Raw genomic sequence first — 27601 nt, forward strand, 5'->3', positions numbered from 1 at the left:
CCAGCCCTTCTCGGAATTAAGGGATCGGCTCGGAGAAGCCAGAAAAAACAACAACACCAAACAAGAAATGATTTCTTTGCTTTCTGAAGGGACGGCCGGTTGTCGGCTGCATGGCGAAGAAAGAAGACGGAACTCGGCAATCGGGATTTAGCAGTTTTCTTTCCACCCTGCGCAATTGGCCTTTCTGCATGTGAGTCTTTGTATTTTGCAACAAACCAAATACCGATCGAAGCATATAATTTTAACAGAAATTTCTGCCTTGAACTGCACCACAAAAGCACATAAAGAACAAGAGAATAAACTAGAAAAATTTGTTTCAAGCTCTTATTTTGTTTGTTTGTTATATTTGTTTATCCTTCAAGTATTTCCTGTTTAACAGTCGAGGGGTTTTTTATACATCGCTTTCCAACTTGTTACAGCGGAGGCGTGGTGTATTCTGTTCTGGGGTTTTTATTCATTACCCGTTTTTAGCGGCTCGAATCCATAGCAGTACGCATACGAGACATATATACCACTTTGTTTTGATCTCCACCTCACGAGACGTTAGAAGCAATGCCGCAGATTTTGGCAAAGTTCTCACTTAAGGGATCCAGTGACAAGTCAAATTTAAAGGTGCGGTCCAGCAGCACGGGAGGCACATCGTCCAGCACGAACTCCAAACCAGCAAACAGCCTATGTTCAAGACGGATGAGCTCCACGGGCTCGATGGGTTCCATGGGCTCACGAGTGTCCAGTACCGCTATGATGACGTCTTCCAGTCTTGGTAGTTCTAGGAGATCCAAATTGACAATAGACACAGATCTACAAACAACGGGGTCTAGTGTCACGGCAAAACCCGTGGTGAACTCACCAGATTGGGAGATTAGGTACGATCCTACTCTATCTGAGTACTACTATGTCAACACCAAGACTAACGAATCACAATTTGACCATCCAGACGAAGTTCTATCTCCACTGGATGAAGTTCCTAGTCAGTCCAACTCTGGTGAACACCGTAAACTCTTCAGGTCGTGCAGCCTGAAGAGAACGATATCCCCAAGGCTACTAGCTATACCGAAAAAATGTCCAAGTCCACGTATACCAAACAAGTCGAGTGCTGCATCTTCCCCGAACCAGAGCGCTCAGAATCGCTCCAGTACAGAGATAGATCAGGACGTCGAAGAGTTCAAGAGACATTTTACGATGGAAATGCACGATTATGAAGCTCAAAGATTGAAGAACTAATGATTTAATGAACACTGCTGCTACCATTCCTTTTCTTGAGTTGTTCCGCCACATTGGTGGTAATATGCAAACTACTAATATGACTCCTTCATATCATTAGGCAATGTTTTGTTTTTAATTAACGATAATTAATGGTTTATGTCTTTCTTGTCTTTTTAACAACCGAGGTCTTTGTCGACGAAGACGTCGTCTGACCCGTAGCCGGGGCCTCTACCTTAGTGGACTCTTCTTTACCAGACTCATCCTTGGAGAGTTGGTCGTTATCTTTCAAATCCTTTGTTTTCTCCAACTCTGCGATGAACCACGTCAATGTGCCCCACAGTAACAGCGCTAATACCAATAGATTGATTATGTGGATCGATCTCGTTAAAAATGAAAAGACTGTGAGCAGCGTAACCAACAATGCGAAAGTAACGTGTGTGGCCAACACAAGCGTCGGCGTAGCACCCGGTGTAAAGATTGACTGCCAAAGCTCTTCTATGAACCCAATCATCCTATCTATAGCGTTCAAAATGGTGGTTGGTCCAGGTAATAATCAAAAAAGTGAACAAGTAAAGATGTGAACAAGTTTATCGAAAAGAGCACTGCCGAGATGTGTGTGATTCGCGAAATTACGGAAAAAGGACAAAGCACACACACGCGCTCTTTCAAGTGATTTTACGTTGGTGGAGGGAAGGAGGAACAACGTGAGAATATCAACAACAGCCATCGGCTTTTGTCCATTTATAGATATCTCAGCACGACAATTGTGCACACATACGGACGTTTGGTTGATAGCAATGGGTAAATTTGCACCAAAGGAGCCAGTGGACCTGGACCCTCCAAGAGATGATCCTTTCACAAAGGAGGAGTTGTTACAATACGACGGTATGTTATCGGAGGACCATTATATGTTTCGACAACGCGGAGATCGAGATAAAGAAGTGCCTTATTCTAACATTTTTCTTTCCATCTGATGAAGGGGTGACAAAACCACAGAGATACATTGGCATAAAAGGTGTGATATTTGACGTTACGAAGAATGTTGCTGCCTACGGCCCAGGAACAAAGTATAGCGTCCTGGTAGGACGCGATGCCAGTAGAGCACTGGGCAAATCGAGTTTGAAACCAGAGGACACAGATATCACCGTTAGTTCAGACGTCTCAACCTTGACAGAAAAGCAGTTACAGGTGCTGGATGACTGGTACTCTTTCTTCAGCCAAAGGTGAGTCTTTACAATCTATGCATTAGGTGCCTGCTTTTTTATACAACACACTAACGAATCCTGCTTCCGACTTTATAGATACAACATTGTGGGTAAAGTGGTTGATTGAGAACGTTGAGAAATGCCCACGGCTAAGAGTTAATCCCTATTTAATCTATTCTAACTTAACAGTGACTTGTTTATCACTGGTGTTGGTGTAGTTGATTTCGGCATTTCCTAATTGATCCAACTTTTTGCGAAACCGAGAAACACGCCAAAGTCAGTGCAAATAGGTGAAATTACGCACAATTTTGTGTTTACGCATGCATGGAAAAGAAAAAAGAGCCGAAAAACCCTCGCAACAAAGCAAAATAAACAAGAAAAAGCGTTGAAAGCCGTTTCACTCGAGAGTGTTGTAAAAAGTTTTCACCTGTTTGGCTGGCTGGCTGCTCTTTTTTTAATAGCAGTTGCTTCCCGCACCTCTTATTCCGGGCTTCAATTATTTACCCTTTCATCAGACTAGATCGAGATCAGATACCTGGATGTCTTTTCGGTTGTCCATCACCGTTGATCTTTGTTTCGTTTTCGTTTCCGTTTTCGTTTTCCCTGTGTGTTTACGTTTTTCCTTTGTGTTCCTGCTTTTTCGCATTTTCGCAAAAAGTTTACGCAAAAAAGTCACGCCGATCCTCTTCTCGTTTCCTAATTTTAGTCAAATATTTTCGCTAACCAGAACCAGCCAAAAACACCACCAACCACTCCTCTCACCATACCGTATCGCTTTGGAGAGATACAGCCAGACAGACAGAGAAGCAAAGGTACCAAACTCGGCCAAATAAAACCCCGGACTCTTCTCTCTTTTCTATTTTGCCCTTCATTTCCTTCCTGGACATTTACAATCGCTTGATCTGTGTGTGTGTTTTTCAGTTGGGCAAAATATCCCCTTCCCTTTCCTTGCTTACATCAGGGATCTTCGCTATACAGACAGATTGATCGTATAGGCATTGTAAGGATACCCCCACTGGGCTTTTCATAGTGATTGCTTCCATTCAGGACGTTTCTTTTGCGCCTACTGGAGTTGTGCCCTGTCTTTTGCCTTGTTTCTTCCTCTCTGCCAATTCCCGTCTGGCCCATAACTAAGTGACATGCATGCTGCTAAGGTGTACAAGAACAACCCGAGCGCGGGCTACAACAACGGCTCGAACAATTCTCAGCTGAGGAACCATCTGCTGAGCACTGACTATGGTGATATCGACGTGACGAAGGAGACGCCGATTAATGGGCCAGGAGGTGGTGCACAATGGGTTCAACAACCTCAGCCTCAGCGTTATCAACAACCGTATCAACAGCAACAACAACAACAACAACAACAACGGCAGCAGTACTATCCACCGAATCAGTCTTATCAGGCCGATCCATACGCACCGTACGTGCCACCTAATCACCAATTCCAACAACCGATGATGAGACCGCCGGTGATGGGGGGTTCAAGGAGGTCATCATTGGCCAGTAACAACAGTAGTACGACTTTGAACAATTTCCTACGATTGGGGAAGAAGAAAGGTAGCGGTGGTGGGAAAGGAGGCTTTGATGACGAGGAAGAGGATGGTGGTAAGGACTTTGTTTCCGACCCTGCTGCACAGGTTTATTCGTTTGAAGACTTGAGCTCTATCGCAGATCGTGGCCGCTATGGTGCCCAGGCACATTACCAGGATACCGCACCTATCATCCCTACGCTGGCTTCTCCTTCTATGAGGCCATCCGGGAACATATCGAACACACAGTACAGAAAGCAGATGACTGCTATGAAGAAGCAAGTGTTCAATCAGGCTGGTAAGCCACCAAGGGGGATGAATGGAATGCCACCAATGGACCCGAGATCGATGTCCATGCAGACGATGCGTAATCCTTATAATCCTCAGGATCCAAGATTGGGATCTTTCACTGGACAGCAAGGAGGTCCACCGCCACCCGGATTCATGAATAATCCAAGGGCAAACTCGATGTCCAACGTTCCTCAACAACAGTTTGAATCTAATGGCAGAGCTTACTCTTTACAGACGAGTAATCCGTATCAACAGCAAAAGCAAATTCAAAAGCAACCACAACAGCGGAGAGGTTATCCACCTCAACAAATGCAACCAATTCCTCAGAGGGGTCCATATCAGCAGAATAATAATCATTCCCAAGTATCGCTGTCTCAACAGCAGCAACAGCAGCAGCAACAGCAACAGCAACAGATGACGTATCCAGGAAGGAGAATATCAGTACCTAAAATTCCATCTCCTTTAAAGGATGGTTCTGCTGATACAAGTCGACAACTGCAACGAGATGAAAGCTTTTATGACCAACCAGCTACACAGAACTATGAGAGGGAAACTAACGAATTGTTGCCTAAGTCGGCTCACTCAAACCATCATTTTCTAGCTGACAATGTTGTCAACAGTGAGGATAACTCGTTTGACAATTCAAACCACTCAGAAGCTCTTCCAAATGACGAATCGACACCCACATCTGAGCGAAATGGCGATGTTACTATTGACTCACAGGAATCGCCTTCAAAATTACCACGCTCAAAGGGTTTACCAAGACTCAGTTTATTGAGTATGAAAGACGACGATGATGATATATATGACGACAATACTTTGAAATACCAATCCCGTCCACTTGAACCTGTTCAGGAGAAGTCTGCCGTGGAGCACTTCAGCAACGAACCATTAGCTCAGTCAACTCAGCAGAGAAAACCAGATCATCAAGGACATTCCAAGGGTGTATCTCTTTCATCAATGAGTGCATTCTCAACAACTTCCGATTATAACCCAGAGCTCACTAACTCTAGGAAACTGTATCAACTGTCTGGTGGTTCTCACTCCAACGACGTCTTTGTCACTGCGTCACAGTTTAATTTCACCCCATCTCCAGATGTGCATGATAGAACTGAAACTGGCAATGACTTCCAGGAGAAACAGCGCCACTCGTCGATATCGTCTTCTCATTCTATGGGATCTTTGAAGAATGCTTTGAAATCACCAAAGTTTTTGAGAAATTGGTCGAAGAAGAAGGCTCCAAAACACAGCATTGATGAGACCGCAGACTCCCATGATGATGCAAGTATACACACTGTAAGCCATGGCAAAACATTGACTCGTGATGCTAATGTTGAAACTCTTCCTGTTATGGAAAGTAGAGATGTCAGTACTGGTCTTGACAATGCGCCAAACATTACAACTGAATCAAAAAAGATGGAGCTTACTGTTGATCAATTAGGTGTTATGCAGGAGAGTACATATCTAATCAGGGAGTTGAATCTGGTATCAAGTGAACTTGCTGCATCTGTTAAGAGAGAGATTGCACTAGAGGAAAAGCTCAATGGCGTCTCCAGTGTATCCAATTCATCAGTATTGAAGGAGCAAGACTATGCGATCGAAATTGCCAGATTGGTTCAAGAAATGAATAATGAACGTCAAAAGAGGTTTATCGCAGAAGAGCACGTGCTACTAATGGAGAATGGAACAAAGCCTTCGATGTTGGAGTTAAGTTATGAGAATGAAAAGTTGAAATCCCAAATCAGCATGAAGGATGAGTTGATTGCCAAACAGTCTGCCGAGATTGAACAGTTAGCAAAGGACGAACCTGATTTGAGACACCAGTTGGACATCTTGACCAAGAAGAATAAAGAATTGGAGTCCATTACTATTCCCAAACTCAAGAACGAGATTGAAGTTTTGTCGTACGAGAACAAGAAGGTTACCATTTTGAGTGAAAAGGTTAAGATCTTGAGAAACGAAAAGCTTCAGCTCGAAAAGATGTGTTCCTCCAAGCCGGATAGTGGTAGCTTCAACTCTGCTACGAAGAATTTCTCTGCGGACTCTCTTTATCAATCTGCAGAGACCACTCCAGTCAAAGCTGATGGAACTCATCCATCCCGAAACTCACCATTGAAACCACCAACCAGTCCATTCAGGAATATGCATAGACCCCCATCGTTCAATCTTATAAACGTCACTGCGTCTACAAAGGACTAAAGGTGGCTGATTAATATACGTGATATAATTTTGATGATCTTGGTTGTGCCAGTATGATGCGAGGACCACATGTTCACTAACGCTTTCCCTTCATTACTCAAATAATGCTCGGTGCTACGTTGTGACGTATGAACCCCTTTGAAACGTTGCGTTTTGACGTGAACTCTGGCACTGTGCAGTTATTGACAACGAGGGTACAGTTTTATCCTGTAGCATACGTTGATGAGCATCACATCTCATGTGAAAGTATAGTTACTGCACAATGTATAAAGAGGAGAAACATTAGCAAGAGCCCGATCTTATGAAGAGAACGTATATGCTGTTACAGAGTTACTAGCTTAAATAACTAACACAAGGTCGATAAGTCAATGTAGCCCCATTGAGGTTTAAATGTTTAATAGGTGATGTATACAATGAAAGTAGCAGATGAGAGTTGTAAGAAGACAAGACTGATTGAAAGAGTGTTGATGGAACCCCATATGTAAGCCTTTAATAAGCCCTCTGTCTAACAGGCAGCGCTCTACTTCAAGCTCTTCTCTCCATCGAAACTACCCCCATATTAGTTGAAGTAGTGGCCCAAGCTCAAAACATCGACAAAACGAGTTCGCGGCCTCGCAAAAATAACATCAACAAACTTTGTGCTACCCAGAAAGGCCTCTCTGTCATTGTTTACATTTTGTTAGCACAGGGCGCTTTACTTCACAGATGAGTTTTCACAGGAAAAGACAGTTCGGTAAGTCATTTGGATGATGCTCAATGGATCGCACACTTAAACAACACAGTTGTGTACTAACATCACCGTGCCATGGCTTGAAAGACAATGAGTACAACGAGGACTTTAGAAAGAGGTCCCGTCCATCTTCCAGAATGGGGGATTTCAAGGCCCTCTGTAACGATATAAACACCCTCGGTGAGACCCCGAAGAAGTACTCCGAGGACGTTGAGTTTATGACTACGCCGATTGTGAAGAATTTCGAAAGTGACGACTTTCGTAAGGCGGTGCTACAGACTTTGTTTGGTGTTGTTACGGAACAACCACAGAAGATGCTACACATTGCTGGTCTTGTACAATCCGTGTACGTCCAGAGTGCATCTGTTGGTAGGATGATTGTGGAGTTCTTCCACCAGGAGGCACAGGTTATCCTTGAAAAGGCTGTTTCGAAAAGCATCAAGCCTAGCTCTTCTGATACGGGTCCATGGAACAACGTTAAACTCATTCTCCGTTTCTGGTCATGTTTGGCATTCATCTTGGATACTCAGAGTGTCTCGAACGTATTCACTCAGCTTCTGAAGCTCTCTATTGGATTGCAGGATGCCTCCCCGGATTCGAGATGCCCACTTGCGGAAGCTATCTACTATAACACATTGATTTCAGTTCCATACTTCCATCCATTCATTACAGACAAGACTGAATATGGGACGGTTGTCAATGGGCTTATCGAGACGGCTAAGGGGTTCAAACCTGTCCCCTCAAATGTCACCATTACGAAGCCATTCTCCGAGCAGAGTACAGAGCAACCGTTCGAACCCAAGGAGGTTGTTGCTTTGGTGTTGGAGTCCTTAAACTCGTTTGTATCCAATGACGTTCGTTTGTTCTTGGATATTAGAACACAACTCGGTACTTTACTCACACCAACTGATAAGATGGAGTTGCCACCTTTGAAACTTCCAACTATTGAAGAGTTAAAGGAGATATCCGGGTTGGACAGTGGCTTGGGAAGCGTTGATGGAATGTGGAGAACTCCAAGATTTACCATGGAAGTTTACCCACCAATTGGAGATTTGCAAACCACACCACCTTCTGATTCCTTTGTTGGATTGATCTTGAGGGACATTGTCACAGATATCATTGAAGCCCTGGAGTTCAACAGAAAGGAGGTTGCCAGACAGATTATCACATTGGATTTGTTCTTCAATGATAATATATTTGCACCACCAGGCTCAAGTATCGATTCTTTGAAGAAATTGCAAGAGAACAATATCGAGAACGGAACTTCTTTCTCTACGTGGAAAATCGAGGATATTGCCATTGAAACCCTTCTTGGTTTAATGTTTAAACTTCCAACGGCTTCACAGCCATCTGTTTATTTTTACACCACTTTGGTTGAAGCTTGTTCCAATGCTCCTCAAGCCATTGCACAAGTTATTGGAAGAGCCATTAGATTCTTTTACCGTAACGTTTACCATTTAGATTTTGAGCTTACTCTTAGATACCTCGATTGGCTATCCATTCAGTTGAGTAACTTCAATTTCACTTGGAAATGGAACGAATGGGAAAATGATGGTGTTAGATTCGCAGATTCCAAGTATAATCCAAGGGTGGTTTTCATCAGAAATCTGGTTGCTAAAGAGTTGAGACTTGGTAGTTATGAGAGAATCAGCCAGACATTAACTCCTCAACTTCAGAGGTATTTGGATCTTTCTCTTTTCAACGCATCTGAATTGAGATCATTCTATGGTAGGGTCACCGATAAGGATGATTTAGCTGAAGATGCTATGAATGTTTTGTACGTCTGTGACAAACTTCCTCTAAAGCCATATGTCGAAAAGTTAATTGAAGTCATCCATACAAACCAACAGCCACAAAATTTGCAACAGGCCATTGAAGAGTTGAAAACTGTTACCGAACCTTTCACCAATGGTGAAGAATTGCTCATCACCATTGTTTTCCAAGCTATTGCGTTTGTTGGAAGTAAATCTACCTCACACGTTGCCAAATGTATTGATTCGACTCGTGATCAATTGAAGAACCTTTTAAGTCCATCATCTGATGAAATGGATGATGAGCAGAAGGCCTTAGAAAAACAAGTATGGGCTGTTGGAGCTGTTCTATCTTATTGGAATCAGGATCCTCATTGTGGTTATCTAGCTGTTGATGTTCTGGAAAACTTTGGAGTGGTTTCACCTTTGGCTGTTCTCAAACACTCTTTGGACGACTCCCGTGACGTTAACATTGGGCTTGTTAACGTTGCCACCATTGAATCGATCTTTAGAAGCTTAACACGTGTTGTTTTCTCCGGTTCAAGTACCAAAGAGTTAATCTATGTATTTGAAACATTATTGAAGACTATTTCAAAAACATGTCAGGTGTTGACACAGTCCGAAGCCATTCCAATTCCTGACGTTGAAGCAGATGTAACAGAAGAGGTGGAACTTTCCTGGAAGTACCACACAACTCTTGGGTTTGTTAGAGCCGTGTTGAGAAAATTTTCAGATGAGTACACTTCTGTCTCTAATCTTGTCGATGTATTGGAGAAAGAGGTTTCACATGAGGATACGAAGAGGGTCATAAGGCTCTGGATTGAAAACCTTTCAGGCCTATGAAGGATTTCTAGTGTATCTCACTATTCATTGCTACGTAAAGTGTTGCAAAGTACTTAAATAAAGGTCATACAGGCATTATTGGAATATAGATATGCTATAAGGATCACAACTAGGAATTAACCCCCTTCCATAATTCTAACAGCACACGACTAGGCTGAAACGATCAGAGGTGAGGAGCATGTGTCTTTGCTCTCTCCTGCTTGAACATCTTTGTAATTTTGTTGTTCTTGTAGTAGAATTCGTACAACAGATAAACACCAGCACCGTAAAGCACCGTAACGCCAAACAGATAACTTGTGAATTTTGAACGGGAGGTGGCATTAGAGGCAACTGATTTGTTGAGTCTCAAAGCTGATGAGTGGAAAGATCTGATAGCAGAAGAAGAAACCATTTTGTGATTTATGTATTTAAGCTGTGTGTGTAGTTGCGCGATTCTGATAAAGATTCAACTAAAGAAGTGGTGACCAAAGAGGTAAGTGGGACTACAGGTGGTTTATATACACGACCAGGACCACAGGGAGTCGTACAAGGTATACATAGAAGTGCTACAAAGGGCAATTGTTATGAAACCATATAAACCATGCTTCAACTGTATACGCTATTCTGAAAAAAAAAATCGACTGATCTGTGAGCTGGCTTAATACTCATCATATTGAGAATGCAGCATTAAACAAGGCAGGTTTACGTAATTTCCTGCTACAGAAACTGGGGAAATAGGAAGAGAGACAAAAAAATCACGTTATACTATTGAGCTGTATCATTTTTAATATCGAACACGACAGAATTGCACTCATAAAGTATGCATACGTATGGGGGAGATGCCTTTGGTGGTGGTGAGGGAAGTAGGACAAGCTTCAGAAAATTGGGTCAGACCACATGGATCCGGAAATTTCGTATGATTTAGATCGGTTGCAGCAATGATGGAACGGATAACAAAGGGGACATAAAAACACGCTAAGCCAGTTCAATTTGCACATAGATCAAGGCTCGGGTAATCACAGCAAAGTTTCTCCAGCAGCGACAACTGTGGCGTCAGTGGGTCCATATTTCAGTTTGGGGGTTACGTATGGAATCATCATGTCATTTGCATCTTGAGTTTTACACCTTCCGTATCATTATCGAAGTTTGTGGTACGATTCGTCAAAGATGTATTGGATAAAGCCGTATTTGACCAAGTCATGTGGCACTCAATAGCTTGGTACTATCAAAGAGCTAAAGCAAAACTTATGGTGTCATTTTCTCGGTAATGTCCAATGCTAATGAACAGTTGAAAACAGCTTAACAACCAATGTTTGAGAGTTGCAGCTGCCTATGCTGCCTGTGTTGGTTGGGGCGGCATTGAGTGCGAGAACCAAAAGTAAAAAATCCTTGCAACGCTATATGTGAGGAGGCGGTGGGTGGAAGAAGGCTCTTTAGCCAATGTATATAAAACCACAATGAAGGCGTTTATTCTTTCCGATTATTAGCTACAGCTCTTGTTACCTAGTTGTAACAGTACGTAGCTGACTGGCTTCATGGATTAAGTGCCGATAATGATGCTATATACGTTCTCTTAACGGAGTTTGTCATCGCCAGTTTTGGATAGAGTTCCCACGAATGACAAATCTAAAGGCTTGAGAATACAATCTAGAAGGCTTTCACATTGGGAAAAGCTCATATATATCTATATCTATATACAGAAGGGGGTGCGTGATGAAAGACGTGGTTGCTTTGTAATACGGTAGCTTAACTACTCTTCATCGTCGATAAGGACCTTGCTGTCTTCCAGAAGCTGTGTAAGCTCACCGGAATGTGCCATTGAAGTGACAATATCACAACCACCGACGAATTCTTTGTTGACATACAGTTGAGGGATTGTAGGCCATTCACTGAATTCTTTGATTCCTTCACGAAGTTCAGAATCCTCCAACACATTGAAGGCGGCAAATTTCTCAGGATCAACACCAACCTGGCCCAGGATGTTGATTGTGGCCCTTGAGAACCCACACATTGGTTGTTCCGGGGTACCTTTCATGAACAAAACTACTGGAGCAGATGCGACGGCTCTTTCAATAGCTTCTCTGGTCTCTGTAGAGAGTAGCCTAGTGAACGAAGAGGAGATGTTCTTGGAGGCTGGGAAACGAGTCTTCGGGAGTGTTAGTGATCTGGGCCCTTTTCACTATATTGCCTTTTCCTTTTTCAGTTATGTAGCTGTACTCACGATAAGTCTTGACTGTTGACTGATGATGGATCTGAACATTATGCGAATAAATAGTAGGTTTAACAAGGGTTGGTTTGTAATCAAGCTGTAGTTGTTTTGTAAACTGTGGGAATTATCGCCATTCACTGAATATCGGTGGAAAAACGGAAATGGAAACTCACCCGGACATTCCTAAAAAGTGAAATGGAATTACGTAATAGCCATAAAGCGCATTGTACTGTTTAATAGAAAATACAGAGACGTTTTGGGCATCGTGAACACGTCGAATCACCACTAAACATGGCGTGAACAGACAAATGCCGAGGAAATACAACTCTGATACATAAGCGAAACGTGTCAGGCAGCTAAAAGGAAGAATCATCGAAATGCACCTACCAAAGGAAAAGGCATTCACCAAGCAGTGATCAATAAAAGGAGGGGTAGCCATCGATGGTCACTCTGCGTTGTTTGATTGAGTGAATTGGAGAACGATTGTTGTATTGCATACAACAGGTGATCTCTAATAGGACATAGCACTTAGTAAGCATTACACAGTGCCTGGCTTACACGACCGAGCAACAAGAAAATCACAACATGAAATTATGTCAGATCGGAGTGTAAATCATACCCAACACGCGCGCGCGCCTCGGTAATCGACTGGCCCAATGGTTGTTATGGGATGGCTTTTCCCACTGGCAATGGTGTCGTACTCTTCCAAACATTGCGGCGGTATAACAATACGATGTCTATACAGTCAACCACAAACACTGTAATTACACAAGGGCCATAATAGCAATTATATAACTGAGTATATACCTTCAACAGGGGTTGGCCCCTAACTGCCTCCTTTCCGTTGTTGTTTTGCTCTGTCTGCTTTTCTTAGAGCCTCGAAAACTTCCGTACTTTCCCCCTTTGCTGGCCCTCCGTTGCCCTCGCCCCGCCAAAAGCAGAGAGAAATCGAGAAAGAAAGCATAAGAAGAAAAGCAAAGAAACTTAGGTAGCAGCGAAAGGAGCGAGGGACTTTCCAATTGAAAATTTTCTTGCTTTTGTTCCTTTCCTTCTCTTTTTATACTTCCAAAACAACCGCTCTGGAACCCTTTGTTTCGTTGTTCACAAGCATTATTTTGACCTTCTGTGTGTGTGTGTTGTTTTTGCGTAACCGTTTTTGTGAAACCGTTTTCGTGTAACTGTTTTTGTGTACCGGAAGAATCTAAAAAAAATTTGACGGCGGCTAATCTCTATAAAACAACAACAACAACTACAACTACAACTAAGATGCCACAGCCCATTTTGAACAGGCCCAATCAACAGACGATCTACTCGCAGAGGTCTGAATCCACTTCTCAGCTGAACGATGCCAGGAAACTGCCCTCAATTTCAACTTCCATGGGTTCTAACACCGTTGCTTCCAACATCGCCAGCAGCATCATCACCCCTATAAATCAGGGCAATACTACACCATGGCCTTCACTGTCACAGGATCCTTCGACCGATGCACTTACACCGACAGTCTCTGTCAATGGGGCAAAGTACTCTTCTGTTTCGTTCACAGTGCCGGATATGCCTGATAAACCTCACAGAGGTTCCATCAGCGCAAGACCTTCTTCATCACAGATACCACAACTGTTGACGTCACAACCTTTGCCGTCTTCGCAAGTTCCAACAGCACCTCAAGATCAGCAACAACAACTGCAAGATCCACAGCAACAACCATCACATCAACAGGTGCAAGATCAACAGTCGTGCACAACTCCTCTCTCCTCTACTCGCCCAGGTTCTGCAACCCCGATCAAGACAACCCCACCAACGTCTCACGATGTCGGGTTTCCAAATTACGCTGCTCAGGTGAACGTGTCAAGACAACCTTCATTGACCGCTCATCCACAACAGCCTAGAAATCTGAGCATAGGTAGCTCAGGATCTGCCTGTTCCTCGAGGCAAAATTCATCTGCTAATATGGATTACCTCCAATTCACAACCACGCCACATACTTTTGCCCATGTTGGACGAACATCACCGGACTCCATTAAATCTTCGTTAGATTTTGAGTTGAAATCTCTCTCACCAACATCGCAACCAGCGCCAACTTTCCCCATCGATATTCCACTGACCAGTTTGAACAATGGTGAGCTGAACCCAACTGCGAAGAAGGTTAAGGAAAAAATTCCAAAGGCAATCATTGGAACTCCAACTGAACAGGTTCCATTCCATGAATTTTTCCAAAAGCAAGACGATGGTAAGATCCATATCTTGATCGGTGCTACAGGTTCGGTGGCAACAATTAAAGTTCCTTTGATCATTGCTAAATTGTACAAGATATTTGATCCCTCGAAAGTTTCTATTCAATTGGTTGTTACAAAATGTGCAGAACATTTCTTGAAGGGGTTAAAAATTTCCACAGAAGTGAAGATTTGGAGAGATAACGAAGAATGGTATGGCTATAAAAAATTAGGAGACCCAATATTACACCAGGAGTTGAGAAAATGGGCTGATATCTTTTTAATCAGTCCTATGAGTGCAAATACTTTGGCAAAGATGGCGAACGGTATCTGTGACAACTTGCTTACCGCAATAATCAGGAGCTGGAACCCTCAATACCCAATGTTAATTGCTCCAGCAATGAACACATTCATGTACACACACCCTTTGACCAAAAAACATTTGACATTTCTCAGAGATGAATGTCCATGGGTTGAGGTTCTGAAACCGGTTGAAAAGGTGTTAGTATGTGGTGATATCGGTATGGGTGGTATGCGTGAATGGAGTGATATTGTGGAAATTCTCGTTAAAAAGATTAAAAGTTCTGAAGCTGCGAAGAAGCCATATGATCCAGAAGGTATTAGTGGAGCTAATGGAAGTCAAGAGGAAGATGAGGAGGAGGAAGAAGGAGAGGAAGAGGAAGGCGAAGAGGAAGAAGATGACGATGACGACGATGATGACGATGACGACGATGACGACGACGATGATGATGATCAAGATAACAATGATCAAGTTATTGCTGATGCTATTGTCGAAACAACAGATTCGAAACCACCGGTTGACAAGTCATGATTTGAATCGTACATATGGTTCTACTTCATATTTTATGTTCTCTACCGTCATTGTATGGTTGCATCTTGGCCGGTCTATCTGATGAACCGGTGATTCGTGTATTTTTTTTTTTTTTTTTTTGGTTTTTTTTGTTGCCTTTTTTTTCTTTGTGTGTTTGTGATTATTATCAACTTCTTTTGGCTATCAACTATATTGCATAGGTTTATCTTGGAAATGTGTTGGATCGATAACAGCAGTTACTTCACACACGGAAGGTACGGTGCTACAATATTGCCCTGTATCAAACAGATAACTAATCTACTTTACATATCGACATTAATAATTCTTAGTCATACATTCGTACCTTATTGTGCGAACTCATAAATATAATATCCAACGATACGTTCCACATTAGATAGGAAATACTCAACTGCACCATCCTTCAAAGTCATCGCTCTTCATATATTCATGGATGTCTGCAATTAAACCAACCCATCTCGTCAAGATCTCTATCTTACTGGCCGAAGGACGTTCATCGTTTTCAAACCATTGTAATTGTGCGGATCTGAACTCAAACGCTAGATGGTTGTTCAAATCACTGGACTTGAATGGTTTCAAGAGACTCAAATAATTTATCAGGCCAATAACTTCATTCAATTGCTTCGAAAGCCTTGGAACAAGATCGCTGTTCGTCATAAGAGAATTGATGATGATCTTGCTAATGTTGACGGATCTCACAGACTGTTTGAATATTAGAGGTAAGAATGGGGAGATCGGGAGATTGAGGTCAATGGAGTTTGTGTTGTTCTTGATCGCCGATAATAAGTTGGTTTGTATTGTTATGTGTTTCTTCGCCAGTCTCAGGCACTTCAATTGTTGATCATAGAGCAATTCTTCATCCAGTTTCTCACGATGACTCACAATCACCTCTTCAAGGAATGCCTCAATCTCATACTTGGAGACAATGAAATCCCAAAAGGTTCCAGATATCTGATCTTGTTCCACATTTCTGTTAAAAGTGTCATGAGTAAGCTTAGACTTCAATTTCATAGCCTTGCATACAGGTGATACTGGCGTATCCCTTGGTGATTTCCGCATGTCTCTCAGATTGGATATCTCAGCCAACTTCAATCCCAACATCATATTGTTCTTCGCCAAATCAAAGTTTTTAAACGTTGGGAACAGCTTTGTTACGGTGCTTGAATCAAAAACAAGTCCTGTTGATGACGGCTCACCAATTGAGAGAGATTCAAGAGAGTCAAGAATGATTAAATAAACGTATAGTCTTTTCAACAAGGACGAATAATCGTCATAGTTGCTGTTAGTAACAACGTGGCTTTCAATCCAAAACAGTTTAAAAACTTTAAGACGGTTGAATACACCAACGGATTGTCTTATGTTGAGTTCCTTTGTAAACCCCAACAAAACCACGGAGTAACACAAAGTTACTATTGACATCCCCAAAAGAATAACGACATTTTGTGAGTATATGGATATATTTCCCGTCACTTTTGTAGCAATCTTGAACCAACTCTGGAACAGTCGATTGATAGAATCTTGTAATACTGCTGAGTCCATTCCCAACCCTAGAACATTTGGTGTGGAAGTCCTTGTCGTTGTGGAGAGCAATAGTTGCAAAGAGTTGTAAAACCCTTGAATCACAAATTGGTTGACCTCAGCAACGTCATTGGCTATTTGGTGAGATTGTTGGGGAGGCGGTGGTATGGTTAATAGAGCAGAGAGCGATTGTCTGTTGAGAGGAAGAATTGAGAATGTTGGATGTACAAATTGGTAGTATAGCTCCACTAGCTGTGCCTGTTGTGGAATCGAGATTGGATACTGAACATGTGTCAAATTAAGTCCTTGGGAAAATCCTTGGTTGAAGCTCTTCAGAGAGCTGAGTGACATTGCAGGACTAGCAGGTCCTTGAAGATTTGCAGAGTTTGACCTGCGACGGTCTCTTGAATCAATTGAGCTTCTATGAGAACGGGCAGATAGGTCATCGTCCGAATCTGATATTACAGAGGAATCGTAACTCATTCTAGGTGGAAAATGGAAGTTACCATTGGTGTTTGAAGCGATGGAAAACCTTGCATCAGATATCGAAGACGAAATTGAATCCATTGAACCCCTTCTCTCTAAGGATCCCTGATAAGGCACCTTGAGAAATAATCCTGGTGGTGCTGCCGATTCGCCCTTGTTCAAAAGAACTGTTCCACCCGGGGAACTTGGTTGAGAAGGATAACACACCGATTGGGGCGATGGTTGATGTTGCTGTTGTTGTTGTTGTTGTTGTTGTTGTTGCTGTTGTTGCTGTTGTTGCTGTTGTTGTTGTTGTTGTTGTTGTTGTTGTTGTTGTTGTTGTTGTTGCTGTTGTTGCTGCTGTTGTTGCTTTTGTCCAGAAGCAGGATTGGTGCCTCTCATGGGCATGTTCCCTGTAAGAGAAACTAAAGGCGGTAGCATGATAGACTGATGATTTGGTGGTGGTTGATGACTGCTAATACTCGATGATCTTGAAACATCAGTCATAGTTTCAGTCATACTGTCAGATCTCACAAATCCCTTAGTGGGCCCTCTTTTCAAAGGCACCCTTTCAAACGAGCAGCTATCCTTGTTCTTCAAGCAATTGGTACACGGCTTGATTACGCTATTAGAAGTGCTACTAAATGACGCATCGCACCGTACCTTCTTTCTCCGGCACTATTTAAATGCTTGTTAGTACAGGGCCATCAAAGAGCAATTGCGGAAAACAAATAACAAAACACTCACTTCATCACACGCTCTTGAAACTTTAGATCGCTTGTTCTGATGCTTCTTTGGCTGTTCTGCCGTGTGTATTCTCTTAGGCTCTTCACTGGCAGTGGAATACCCTCGTAGCGAATCCATTGAGTTCGTTCTCGGAACGGAAGGGCTCGACTCTGTAGGCTTCAAACTGGAAGAGGGTCCATTCACCGGTTCTCGTGCTTCCACAGTCTTTGCATTCGAGCTCTGTGCCGGTTGTGTTTGTTGTTGCTGTTCTTGAGCTTGCGAGTGCTGGGCGGCAGCACCAGCACCAGCACCAGCACCATCCTGTGATTTCTCTGAGGATACATCTTGTAGCATATGGGCTATTGACGACATATTCGAAGGCTTCAGATACAACTTTTGGCGGTAGATCAATTTGCCGCTGTGGTATTTATCTAGAGCTGTTTTTTATCGAATTTTTTTTATTACGTCTTTCTGTGTGCTTTTTGTGGTTTGTTTTTCCCCTTCTTTCTTTTTTTTGTGCTGGTTGATATTGTTGATGTTGTCGTTGTTCTCCGTTGAATGTGAATTTCCCCATACAATTTTTCCACGTTTACTGCAAAAACAACGCTTTTGTAATTAGTCCTGTCCCACCTCCACCGCTTTGAAAAAAAAAGGCAAAAGCCCCTGAAAAATGGATTTTTCCGGGTCTTTTCAACGCTGCCGAGAATTTCACCCGACTTGTTACCCCGGCCTTTACGTTCAATGGTTTGAGAACGCGGTGAATTGGAAGTTCATGTGGAGAAGAAAACAACGTGTATTACGTCAGTAGTGCGGAGGGGGGGGGGGTTCGAAATACGTTAGTAGAGGAGTTTCTCCGCGTGTTCAAAATGAAGTGAATGGAGGTTTTACTGTTTACAAACTAAACAATCTCTACTTGGATCATGTATTGGTTGTGCCCTCAGTTTGATACCTAGGAGAAAAGTCCTCACTGGGATTAGGTACATCGTTACCTTGAATCGCATCCTGGTATGATGGAACATTCGATATATCGCTATACTCAGAGACGTCTGCAGCTGCACCGGTGTACTGTGCCATGAGCATCATTGAAATGCTTGAAGGGTTGATGAGATTGGAGGTCGCGCCATCTGCAATGGAAAGCATCGGGACCGGTGTCGTCACTCCAGAACTCACCGGAGTTGGGGAGCTCAGACCCCCATCGTTGAAAATCATTTGGTCATAAACATGTTCTTCATAATTTGGCGGCGTGTCGTAGCTGTTTGAGCTTGCTTGTTGTTGATTGTTGTAGCCAACGCTGCTGTGATTAGTCATTTGACAGTTGAAGAGCCTGTCCTCTTCCTTTCTGAAATGAAGCTTCCCCTGCTTATCAAGCATTATCGTACGTCCAGACACTTCCACCACAGGCGAAATGAAAAGAGATATTGGGATGTTCGTTCTCAACTCACTCGTCGTGCCGCTGTCATTGATCAAAATAATCTGCAATTTCAACTTGTGCCTAACCTTGATCATATCGCCTTTCAAATCACAATCCTGAGTGACTTTCTTCAAGTTTGAAGGAATCTTTATCGATGAGTCTATGGATAAAGTATCCTCCAATACCTTCCCTTCCATACTTGTCATGGTAGAATCGAAAATGATCTGCTCATCGTCATAGATATCACCCGTTACTCCTTTAAACGCATAGTACTGCACCATCTGTGCCCTTATCGGCCCCAACTTGAGGCCCTTGCACAATGGCACCAGTAGAATCTTTATAGGAGTCGATCCACCAATGGGCACAGCCCTCGAAGGGATGCTTACCTCATATTGGACTTTGTCTGGCCAACTTTTACCGATGGAAATGGTCTCGGAGATGGAGAAATTGTCACTTGAAAGCGTTCGAAGTATTCGGAAGTACTGGTACTTCATAACTGGTGATTTAAACCCACCTCTATCCATTGTTGCTTCAAACTTGTACAGGATTGACCCGGCCAAAAGTCCTTCAACAGTTTCAGGAACATCACCGGGGAGTATACACTTGAACGGCAGCTCGTAGTTACCTTCTGGAAGTACAAATGTCGTACCTGTAGGAACAACCATGTCTTCAAAGGGCGTGCTGGCGAACTTTTGAGGTTCCATATGCATTGAAAGTGGCGTGTTTGACCTTATCAGCCTTCTTGTTGCCAAGGTCGGTGTACTTGTGCCACTAGTTGAACCTTCTAGGGGACCAATGGTGCCATTGGCGTTTAACAACAAATTCTCCCACATCACTTCGAACACGGTCGACTCCTCCTTCACAGGATTGGAGAGTGTTGTATTGTCTTGTGATAACACCTCAAGAAAGTCCAGTTTGTAGCGCCCAACTAGCCGTAGTCCAATCTTTTTAAACGCCATCTCCTCTGATAGTGAAAAGACGAGATCACCCGTGAGCATAATAGAAGGTGAATCATACTGAGAGCCCCTCACAATAATAAGGTTCTTATACGTGGACTTGACTCTAACGTCAAAGTACTTTACAGAAGATGACGATGAAGATGTCCTCCCCAGTCCGAACATTCAGCTTGCAACAAAACTCCACACTAAACTGTTGTTCTCTCTCTCGAGAAAATAGGTGTTTGGGATTTCGGATTATTTATTCCCCAGTCTAGAACTTTTTTTTTGTCCACATTGGACTTTACACGACAAGCCTAAAAAAACACTTGAAAGAAAAACAAAACAAAACACAAAAGCAATGCTTGATCTTCCGTTCAATTAAACCTTACAAAAGAGCAAACAAATTTCGTCATGTTTGTATATATCATTAAAAGTAGCAGAGTTGTATGTATAAGAGTACTGCTTCTCAATAAATCACGTTCACTAGGTATAAAGGTCATAAAGTTCATAGAGTGAGGTCCTTTCTTTCCCAACCAGTTGGTTTTGCGCTCTTCAGACTATATGCATCAGGTTGTTCATCAACTGGCACTCCTGGCAATTTCATACCGAACGGGTTTCTATCTTTTTTGACATCCAAGTTAGCCAGTGTGTGGTTAACCTCTCTGTGCTTGGCCTCATCAGCTCTCACTCTCAAAATCAAATCCCTGAAAGAGCTGTTCTCGTCCAAATCGGTCCAATATGTCCAGGCAATCTCTGGTAGCTTTGTCTCGTTGAACTTTGGTAAGTTGCCAGCATCTATATCCTTAAGAAGATGTGTATATGTTCTCACAGCTTCCTCCTCAAGGTATCCGACAAATCTGTGGCAGTACTTTGGCTTAAACAGGTAAACCATGAAGAACAAGTTTGCAAAGACACCTTGTCCAACGTAGATAATGGAACGGGTAAACCAAGAAGGATCTCCTAATTTGATAAATGTAAGGAGATGCATTCTCTCGTTGTAAGCCTCATCCAACAAGGTTTCGATCCACGCCTTGTCCCTCTTCAACAATCTCAAGGAGCTCAAATGTCTGAGGAAACCTCCAACCATACCAGGAACACCGGCAATACTCTCAAGGAAAATACATCTGGTCAACCATTTCCCCTCTGTCATCTCATATCTTGTTCCCTTGTACCATTGCAACTCACCGTTAAGTGTTTCTGGTTTCTTGTAACCTGTCACAAGGTCAAAAGAGGCACGACAAAACTTGACAGCGCGGTCAGCAATACTATCACCAATCGTCTGTGGTGGGCGATGGGCAAAGTCAACAGCTTCACAATCACTTTTTTCCATATCCGGATGTGGGAACATTGGATGCGAGATAAACTTGTTGTCTGTTTCTGGTGGGTTAACAATAACCTTGGTGGCTATCGAGAAAGGTGAACGTTTGTCGGCATGAGTAGCAGGTTGCTCAGTTGGGGTATGGATTGTCGATGCATAACAGCGCAAGCTCAAGTAAGCGTTTTTGGTTGCACCTTGTACAACACTTCTATTTCTTAGTGTGGTCAACATGATTGAATGTGTTTCTCTTTTTAGATTGTTAGAGTGTACTGAACGTTTGAACATAGTTAACCATAATGTGCCATGAAGGAAACGTGTGTTTATATATGTTTCAACCTCCCCTATGAATTGATGCTTTCAACGTTTGGCCAAACCCCGCATTATCAACTTTCACAACACATAGCTAGGCCGTCACTTACGGGTAAAGCTTTCTGCTCTGCCTTTCGTGATATGGTTGCTCTCAGGCCATGGACCTCGGAGCAGAAATGAAAGCCGGCATTTGGCTCTCTTTCTTGTTTTTTTTTCCGGTTTTGTGTCAAAAAACACGGCTGCTAAAGCCGCGTCCATCACAGCGTTTCGAGCTTTGGACGATGACAAATACCCGTGTGTTCAATGGATGAACTTGTTTGGTGGAACATTAAACAGGAGTAAAAGGAGAGAAAGTGGATATAAGATCTGTATAACGTGTACTAACATTTAGTCTTGACCTTGAACAGGACTCTTCCTTCATAGAACGGTGTCTACAGTTTGGCAGCTTCGATCTCAAGCTATAGCTTTTTTATTCTAACATCAGCATCGGGGTTCTTCAACAATCCTTCCTAGAATACCACCGGGGCCGTAGCCTATGTAGTATCTATCATTGTTGCATAATTCCACTACGAACTCTAAATGTTGCTCACTTTGCGCTTAGAACTCTGGGACTTCGGAAGCTTAAAGCCTTGCCCAAAGGGGACATGTATTGGTACGCGCCAAAGCCCGTCAAAAACTTTACTTGGATTGTCCCTCCATGTCCACATTGAAGGCCAATTTTCTTTGTTTCTTAATTCCGGGGATATTTGAATGTTAAGGGATTTGGTAATTTACGGAGTCTGAATCGTTTAGCGCAACGCGCCATCGCTTCCCATCATCGTTTGCCGATGGTTTCTTGAAAGCCTAAGTTTCCACGAAGTATATGCTCCTTCGCAGATGGCCAAGCGAAAACACGGAGGGTGGAGGAAAGTTTCCATAACGAACTGTGTATGAAACGACATATTCCACAGGGTTGGGGGTTTTTCTTCTGTTAAGAGCAAAGTGGTAACATGCAAGGTTGTCTTTTCTCCGGCACATGGGGTTAAGCTCTACTCGAGACAGTGGTCTCCATATATTAACAACACTGCTTCTATTTATTCCAACTACAGTTGTCGAGGTTAAACTCCAAAGGATATAGTGATTTGCGTCTGTGTCAATGAGTGGGAATCAACTATGAACTCCATTGATGCTTCTCTATTTGCCGCCAACAGCAAAGTTATAAATTGGTGAAACCACTTGCCACATCACATCATTGGCGTGTCCTCGCTTAATAACCACATGACCATTATAGTTGTGGATTGCCTTAACCCATCGGGTTGCTAAGCTTTCATTCCTACCAAAGTGGTTACAGCAAGACAAGTTCAATGGTTATTCACCTCCATATCCTTCTCACCTCAATAGCCACCTCGCAGGTTATTTGAAATCGTATAAAGCTCAACTTCTCGAATAGTCAAGGGTACCACATAATGGCCGAGCCTACTCACTGAACGACAAATCATGTCCATTGATATACCAGAGTGTAATTATAAACCAGTGATCATCATCGGTGGTGGACCTTGTGGTTTAGCCATCGCTTCACGGTTATGCGAGGCTACCCCAGGTGCAATTTTCAGCAATGGCGAACACTCAAGATTCCATTGGCTTAAGCAAAGAGGTGGTGGTAGTAATGTTACAAAGAGTAAACCTAGAGCCATTGGGTTTGAGGGGAAATTCGACCCAGATGACATTCTGGTGCTGGATAAAACTGGAGATTCCTTCATGTGTCAATGGCACAACCAATTCGATGCAGTTAAGATCCCACATCTTAGATCACCAATGTTTTTCCATCCTGACCCTTTGGATATCGATTCATTGGTTGCATTTGCACATTCACAAGGACGAGAAAAAGAGTTGATGGAAATACATGGAGTTGTAGGGAAAGAGATATCCAAACATCATCAGAAGAAGACCAGGATGAAACGTAAATTGTCCAACTCATTTGCCGGATCTGGTCTTGTAGAGGTTGATAGAAGGGACCGAACAGACTACTACAGACCAGGATCAAAATTATTTGAAGATTTTTGCTCAACTTTGGTTACCAGGTATGGATTGGAAAATGTTGTCCAAAAGGCAACGATAATGAACATCAGGTATACACTTATTAATAAGATCGGAGCCGACAAAGTTGAGTCAAAGATGGGATTTGCAGTTGAAACATCAGAAGGTGAAACTTTTGGTTGTGAGTATTGTATTGGTGCTATTGGTTTGTCCGGTAAGATTAATTATCCTATCAATGGGCTCGGAGACCATTTCCCATACGGATCATGTCACACCACACACCTTTTCCAAAATCAAATCCAGTTACCACCTGAGAAGACAATGGAAAGGATACAGGAAGGTAAGCACACAGAAATGGCAATTGTTGGCGGTGGCTTAACATCAGCTCAGCTCACTGAGCTTGTGCTTTCCAAAGGTGTTGATAAAGTCCATCTCATTATTCGTGGGGAAATAAAGATAAAGCATTTCGATTTCCACCTTGAATGGGTTTCCAAATATCAAAATTATATGAAATCGAGCTTTTGGATGAAAGATTCAGATCTTGAACGGTTTCAAATGATTGAAAGTGCAAGAGAAGGAGGTTCGATGAATCCACAGTATCACAAAATCGTTATGAATCTTGTTAAAAGTGGTCGAGTTGTATTGCATAAGTTCACAGAGATGGTGAGCAACGACTGGGATCAAGGAATGCAAAAGTGGAAATCCATAGTGCTGAAAAGCAAGATTACTGGAGAGCTGAATGAGCTTTGCGATGTTGATTACATTTGTTTCGCAACTGGTACATCCCCTGACATCACCAATCAGCCAATGATGAAGACTTTACTCGACGAATATCCCATTGAAACCATTAATGGAGTACCTTGTCTCACAGATGACCTTCAATGGAACTCTGAAGTACCCTTCTTTATGCTTGGACGGTATGCAATGCTTAGAACTGGCCCATCTTCTGCAAATCTTGACGGTGGTCGTTTAGGTGCGGAGAGGATTGGATGGAAAGTTCAGGATATGGCAAGGAAATCCCAGTTGAAGGAGAAACATAGTAATCCTGAGACTCTGTTAAGATGCACCGGAGGTAGATGTAACTGGTACAGCGTGTTGGGTGAAACGAATGAATTTGATGGTCAGCAAAAGATTCCGGCCAATTGATCATGGGCTCATTTTTCCCTCGACATAGAAACCAGAGTATATATGTCTTCAGAGCAAATTTGATACTGCTTAAAATCTAGATGAGTAAGCCGTAACGCTGTTGAGATATCATATTAATGACAGCTGATTATCAAGGTTTGTCATATCTGATTAGGTACTCAAAGATCCAATGTCTGTCGGTATATGGTTCTGGGTAGCCCCTGAAGTGGAAATGTGTCCCAATATAGTGATGTGCTATGAAAAGGTCGGATATTGGTTAAAAGTCGAATGAGCTGCCACTCTGTTTAGTCTCTAAGCATCATGAAAGAATCTTGGTAACCGTGGAATGTACACTTATTAGGATCCAGCCCTAGTAAGGCTATATGATAGACCAAAGATGATCTATTGTTACACACCATCCATCTCTGGACGTTCATAGACACATGACCCTCCACAACGCATCTTAATTAGTCTTGATACCTTCACCTCTGCAACGATCCACCTTCAGGTAAGTTACGGGGCTCGAGATACTTAAACTTCGACAAATACGTGGTAGCAATCTGTTCAATATAATCCTCGGAAACACCTTGATTTTTCAAACTAGCAACCAACAAACAACTGCCCAATTCTTGGGGCGACAGGTTGTTGAGCACATTAACTTGGAGCTCAAAGAACTGAGACAATAAGTCATCACAAGACTTTGAGGAACCCTTTTGAGTAATCTCGAGGATACGTCTCCAGACCATAGACAAGGACACATAACCAAATTGTTCTTGCAAGAAAATAAACAAATCATGACCGGTGTCCTTGAAGTTATTAGCGCTGTAATGAGATTGCAAGAACAACAACGCATGTCCCTTAACAGAATCAAGCAAAGCAGAGGTGACACATGAGCTCAATAGACTGCGCATTTCATCTTGGTCCACATCAGATATCATCCCAGTTTCACATGGTGGGGTAGTACCGTGAACCATGTATTCATAGAGATGTAAACCTGTGATTCTAAGCTTGAAGGCCAGGGCACCCTGCCACTTGAAAAAATTTTCAGTGCCACTAAGCTTGCTCTCTTCATCGATATTCCAAAGAGATGGTGGTTGGACCATAACCTGCTGCAAACGTAGACGGATAGTATTCCAGTTCATTGGTTTAGCAGACATGGTGTACAATATATTTTTCGTTATTCTTCTAAATACATATAAACTTTATCTAAGAGGCTAACCGCTCTTATTTGTATTTTTCAGAAATACTCCTGAAGATAATGGATCATCAATCTAGTCGCGAACTGATAAGGTCATCGTCCCATACGATCCGCGAGCCTGGCTTTATTAGTAATCCCATGTATTATTAAGCAGTGCCTCACAAAATGATACATTTGTCGTTCCATGTGTTGCTAGCCAAAAACCGGCTCATCAGTTAGTAATCACATTATCAGACAAGTTGATCTGTAGTGCTTCGGTACGGTGAACGCGACTTGGACCTTCGCGATCAACTTGCGCTGCGCGGCCCGTCGGGTATTGACGTTAATGCCTGGTCCTTCCTTGATAGGATGATTTTGAAACTAACGAAATCCACGCTTTAAAGAATTTTCTAAAACTGTAGCGTAAGATTTCGTATATGTAATCGCAAGTGTGTGTATGGTGTGGATATGTTAGAATGATACTAATCTGAGTTCTGTTAGTATGGAAAAGACTTGTCTCGTCCTTTATGTATTAAAAGAGGACATCTCAAAGATCAAAAATAACTCCTGCACAGACCGTTGATAGAAGTAAAGCGACCGGTAGATCTTTCCTTTATGGGCACTGAGATTGTAGTATGTCTTGCTGTTATTACTTCTGCGCACCAAGGGGAACTCTTTAACCTCTGGAAATAAAGAAGTATGATCTTCTGAATTTGTTGGTGCTGTTGGTTCAATATTGGTAAATTCAACAACAATCTCCTCTCTTGTTAATCCCAACTCTATAATTGTCTGTTGAACAATTTCTCAAGCCGGATATAACAGCTGTGCATAAGGATTGTGTTGAGACAGAAACTCACCAATCTTCCTAATGTGGTCGTCAAGTTTATTTTATTCTTCATCGTTTTGAAGAACACCTCTAACCGATTCAATGTGAGGGTTTGTAGCAAAATCTGAATCTAGTGTATAAATTTCTGCAAACTTCTCTTGACCATTTTCTTGAGCTATCATACCATCAACTTGATGTAATAAACGTCCGTTGATGGTCATTGAATAAACTCTACCTCTCGAATCACCAGTACTGATTGTTCGAGAATATTTAGACGTCATTGGATCAGATAAGATATCCTTCATTTACTGTGGAGGTTCTTTGAATATGTCATTGAGTAAAATTTTGTCCGTATCGCAACAAAAAGATGATAATTCAGCATCGATAAGGAGTGCATAGCAACAATCGCAACACTTTTCAAGGGCATCAGGATTATAAACTGAGTTCTGTGGTCTCCGCGGTCTCCGCTGTTGTTGTTGTTCATAAACTGGATCATCATTCTCATTTAAACTGTTGGTGTTATCTTCAATGATGTATTCAAAGTTGGGATCATAATCAAAGGCACCATCAAGTCCGATTTCTTCTAAAGCTCTTTCTGCTATCTGCTTCTTATTCTATCATCCATAGTTCCATTATCAAGTTCAGGTTCAGGACGTCGTTAGAAGGTTCCATGAAGAGTCCTTAGTTTTTTCCTGGGATATCCTTCAAGGTTTCTGCTTTTATTTTTCAATCTTTTGTTTCTGACCATTCTTCTGTTATCTTTCTAACTT

The 27601-nt window shown here is 42.4% G+C and overlaps 13 protein-coding genes across 13 annotated transcripts; 6 read left to right on the forward strand and 7 right to left on the reverse strand.

The window, feature by feature from the left end:
* Positions 1–552: 552 nt before the first annotated feature.
* Positions 553–1224, forward strand: CYBJADRAFT_175826 (WW domain-containing protein; the record flags this gene model as incomplete). Its single annotated transcript, XM_020216743.1, has 1 exon — positions 553–1224. One exon carries the CDS (start codon positions 553–555, stop codon positions 1222–1224), a length of 672 nt encoding a protein of 223 aa, XP_020067748.1.
* Positions 1225–1303: 79 nt separating this feature from the next.
* PKR1 (Pkr1p) lies at positions 1304–1743 on the reverse strand. Its single transcript, XM_020216031.1, has one exon. The coding sequence runs from the start codon at positions 1715–1717 to the stop codon at positions 1361–1363; it is 357 nt and encodes a 118-aa protein (XP_020067749.1). The 5' UTR covers positions 1718–1743; the 3' UTR covers positions 1304–1360.
* A 160-nt stretch (positions 1744–1903) lies between these two features.
* On the forward strand, positions 1904–2604 carry CYBJADRAFT_170020 (cytochrome b5). Its single transcript, XM_020216032.1, has 3 exons — positions 1904–2091; positions 2186–2429; positions 2508–2604. Exons 1-3 carry the CDS (start codon positions 2004–2006, stop codon positions 2536–2538), a joined length of 363 nt encoding a protein of 120 aa, XP_020067750.1. The 5' UTR covers positions 1904–2003; the 3' UTR covers positions 2539–2604.
* A 548-nt stretch (positions 2605–3152) lies between these two features.
* EPO1 (Epo1p) lies at positions 3153–6878 on the forward strand. Its single transcript, XM_020216033.1, has one exon. It carries the CDS (start codon positions 3551–3553, stop codon positions 6428–6430), a length of 2880 nt encoding a protein of 959 aa, XP_020067751.1. The 5' UTR covers positions 3153–3550; the 3' UTR covers positions 6431–6878.
* Positions 6879–7135: 257 nt separating this feature from the next.
* STO1 (Sto1p) lies at positions 7136–9754 on the forward strand (the record flags this gene model as incomplete). Its single annotated transcript, XM_020217257.1, has 2 exons — positions 7136–7163; positions 7248–9754. 2 exons carry the CDS (start codon positions 7136–7138, stop codon positions 9752–9754), a joined length of 2535 nt encoding a protein of 844 aa, XP_020067752.1.
* Positions 9755–9764: 10 nt separating this feature from the next.
* Positions 9765–10184, reverse strand: CYBJADRAFT_170023 (uncharacterized protein). Its single transcript, XM_020216034.1, has one exon. It carries the CDS (start codon positions 10143–10145, stop codon positions 9918–9920), a length of 228 nt encoding a protein of 75 aa, XP_020067753.1. The 5' UTR covers positions 10146–10184; the 3' UTR covers positions 9765–9917.
* Positions 10185–11085: 901 nt separating this feature from the next.
* GRX5 (monothiol glutaredoxin GRX5) lies at positions 11086–12220 on the reverse strand. The gene is made up of 2 exons (XM_020216035.1): positions 11955–12220; positions 11086–11879 (listed from the first exon to the last, which is right to left on the reverse strand). The coding sequence occupies exons 1-2, from the start codon at positions 11991–11993 to the stop codon at positions 11484–11486; spliced, it is 435 nt and encodes a 144-aa protein (XP_020067754.1). The 5' UTR covers positions 11994–12220; the 3' UTR covers positions 11086–11483.
* Positions 12221–14174: 1954 nt separating this feature from the next.
* CYBJADRAFT_120260 (flavoprotein) lies at positions 14175–14729 on the forward strand (the record flags this gene model as incomplete). The annotated part of the gene is made up of 1 exon (XM_020212316.1): positions 14175–14729. A coding segment is annotated over one exon (555 nt), but the record flags the coding sequence as incomplete, so codon positions are not given.
* A 522-nt stretch (positions 14730–15251) lies between these two features.
* CYBJADRAFT_170027 (Zn(II)2Cys6 transcription factor domain-containing protein) lies at positions 15252–18326 on the reverse strand. Its single transcript, XM_020216036.1, has 2 exons — positions 17733–18326; positions 15252–17663 (listed from the first exon to the last, which is right to left on the reverse strand). Exons 1-2 carry the CDS (start codon positions 18081–18083, stop codon positions 15390–15392), a joined length of 2625 nt encoding a protein of 874 aa, XP_020067756.1. The 5' UTR covers positions 18084–18326; the 3' UTR covers positions 15252–15389.
* Positions 18327–18612: 286 nt separating this feature from the next.
* Positions 18613–20272, reverse strand: ART5 (Art5p). The gene has a single exon (XM_020216037.1). The coding sequence runs from the start codon at positions 20241–20243 to the stop codon at positions 18630–18632; it is 1614 nt and encodes a 537-aa protein (XP_020067757.1). The 5' UTR covers positions 20244–20272; the 3' UTR covers positions 18613–18629.
* A 293-nt stretch (positions 20273–20565) lies between these two features.
* CYBJADRAFT_178948 (alternative oxidase) lies at positions 20566–21673 on the reverse strand (the record flags this gene model as incomplete). Its single annotated transcript, XM_020216966.1, has 2 exons — positions 20566–21507; positions 21671–21673. 2 exons carry the CDS (start codon positions 21671–21673, stop codon positions 20566–20568), a joined length of 945 nt encoding a protein of 314 aa, XP_020067758.1.
* Positions 21674–23163: 1490 nt separating this feature from the next.
* On the forward strand, positions 23164–24849 carry CYBJADRAFT_175835 (uncharacterized protein; the record flags this gene model as incomplete). The annotated part of the gene is made up of 1 exon (XM_020216744.1): positions 23164–24849. The coding sequence occupies one exon, from the start codon at positions 23164–23166 to the stop codon at positions 24847–24849; it is 1686 nt and encodes a 561-aa protein (XP_020067759.1).
* An 8-nt stretch (positions 24850–24857) lies between these two features.
* On the reverse strand, positions 24858–26439 carry CYBJADRAFT_58426 (DUF5314 domain-containing protein). The gene has a single exon (XM_020217795.1). The coding sequence runs from the start codon at positions 25983–25985 to the stop codon at positions 25311–25313; it is 675 nt and encodes a 224-aa protein (XP_020067760.1). The 5' UTR covers positions 25986–26439; the 3' UTR covers positions 24858–25310.
* Between the last annotated feature and the right edge of the window lie 1162 nt (positions 26440–27601).

The sequence above is a fragment of the Cyberlindnera jadinii genome (assembly GCF_001661405.1).
Source record: "Cyberlindnera jadinii NRRL Y-1542 unplaced genomic scaffold CYBJAscaffold_28, whole genome shotgun sequence".
Lineage (NCBI taxonomy): Eukaryota > Fungi > Ascomycota > Saccharomycetes > Phaffomycetales > Wickerhamomycetaceae > Williopsis > Williopsis jadinii.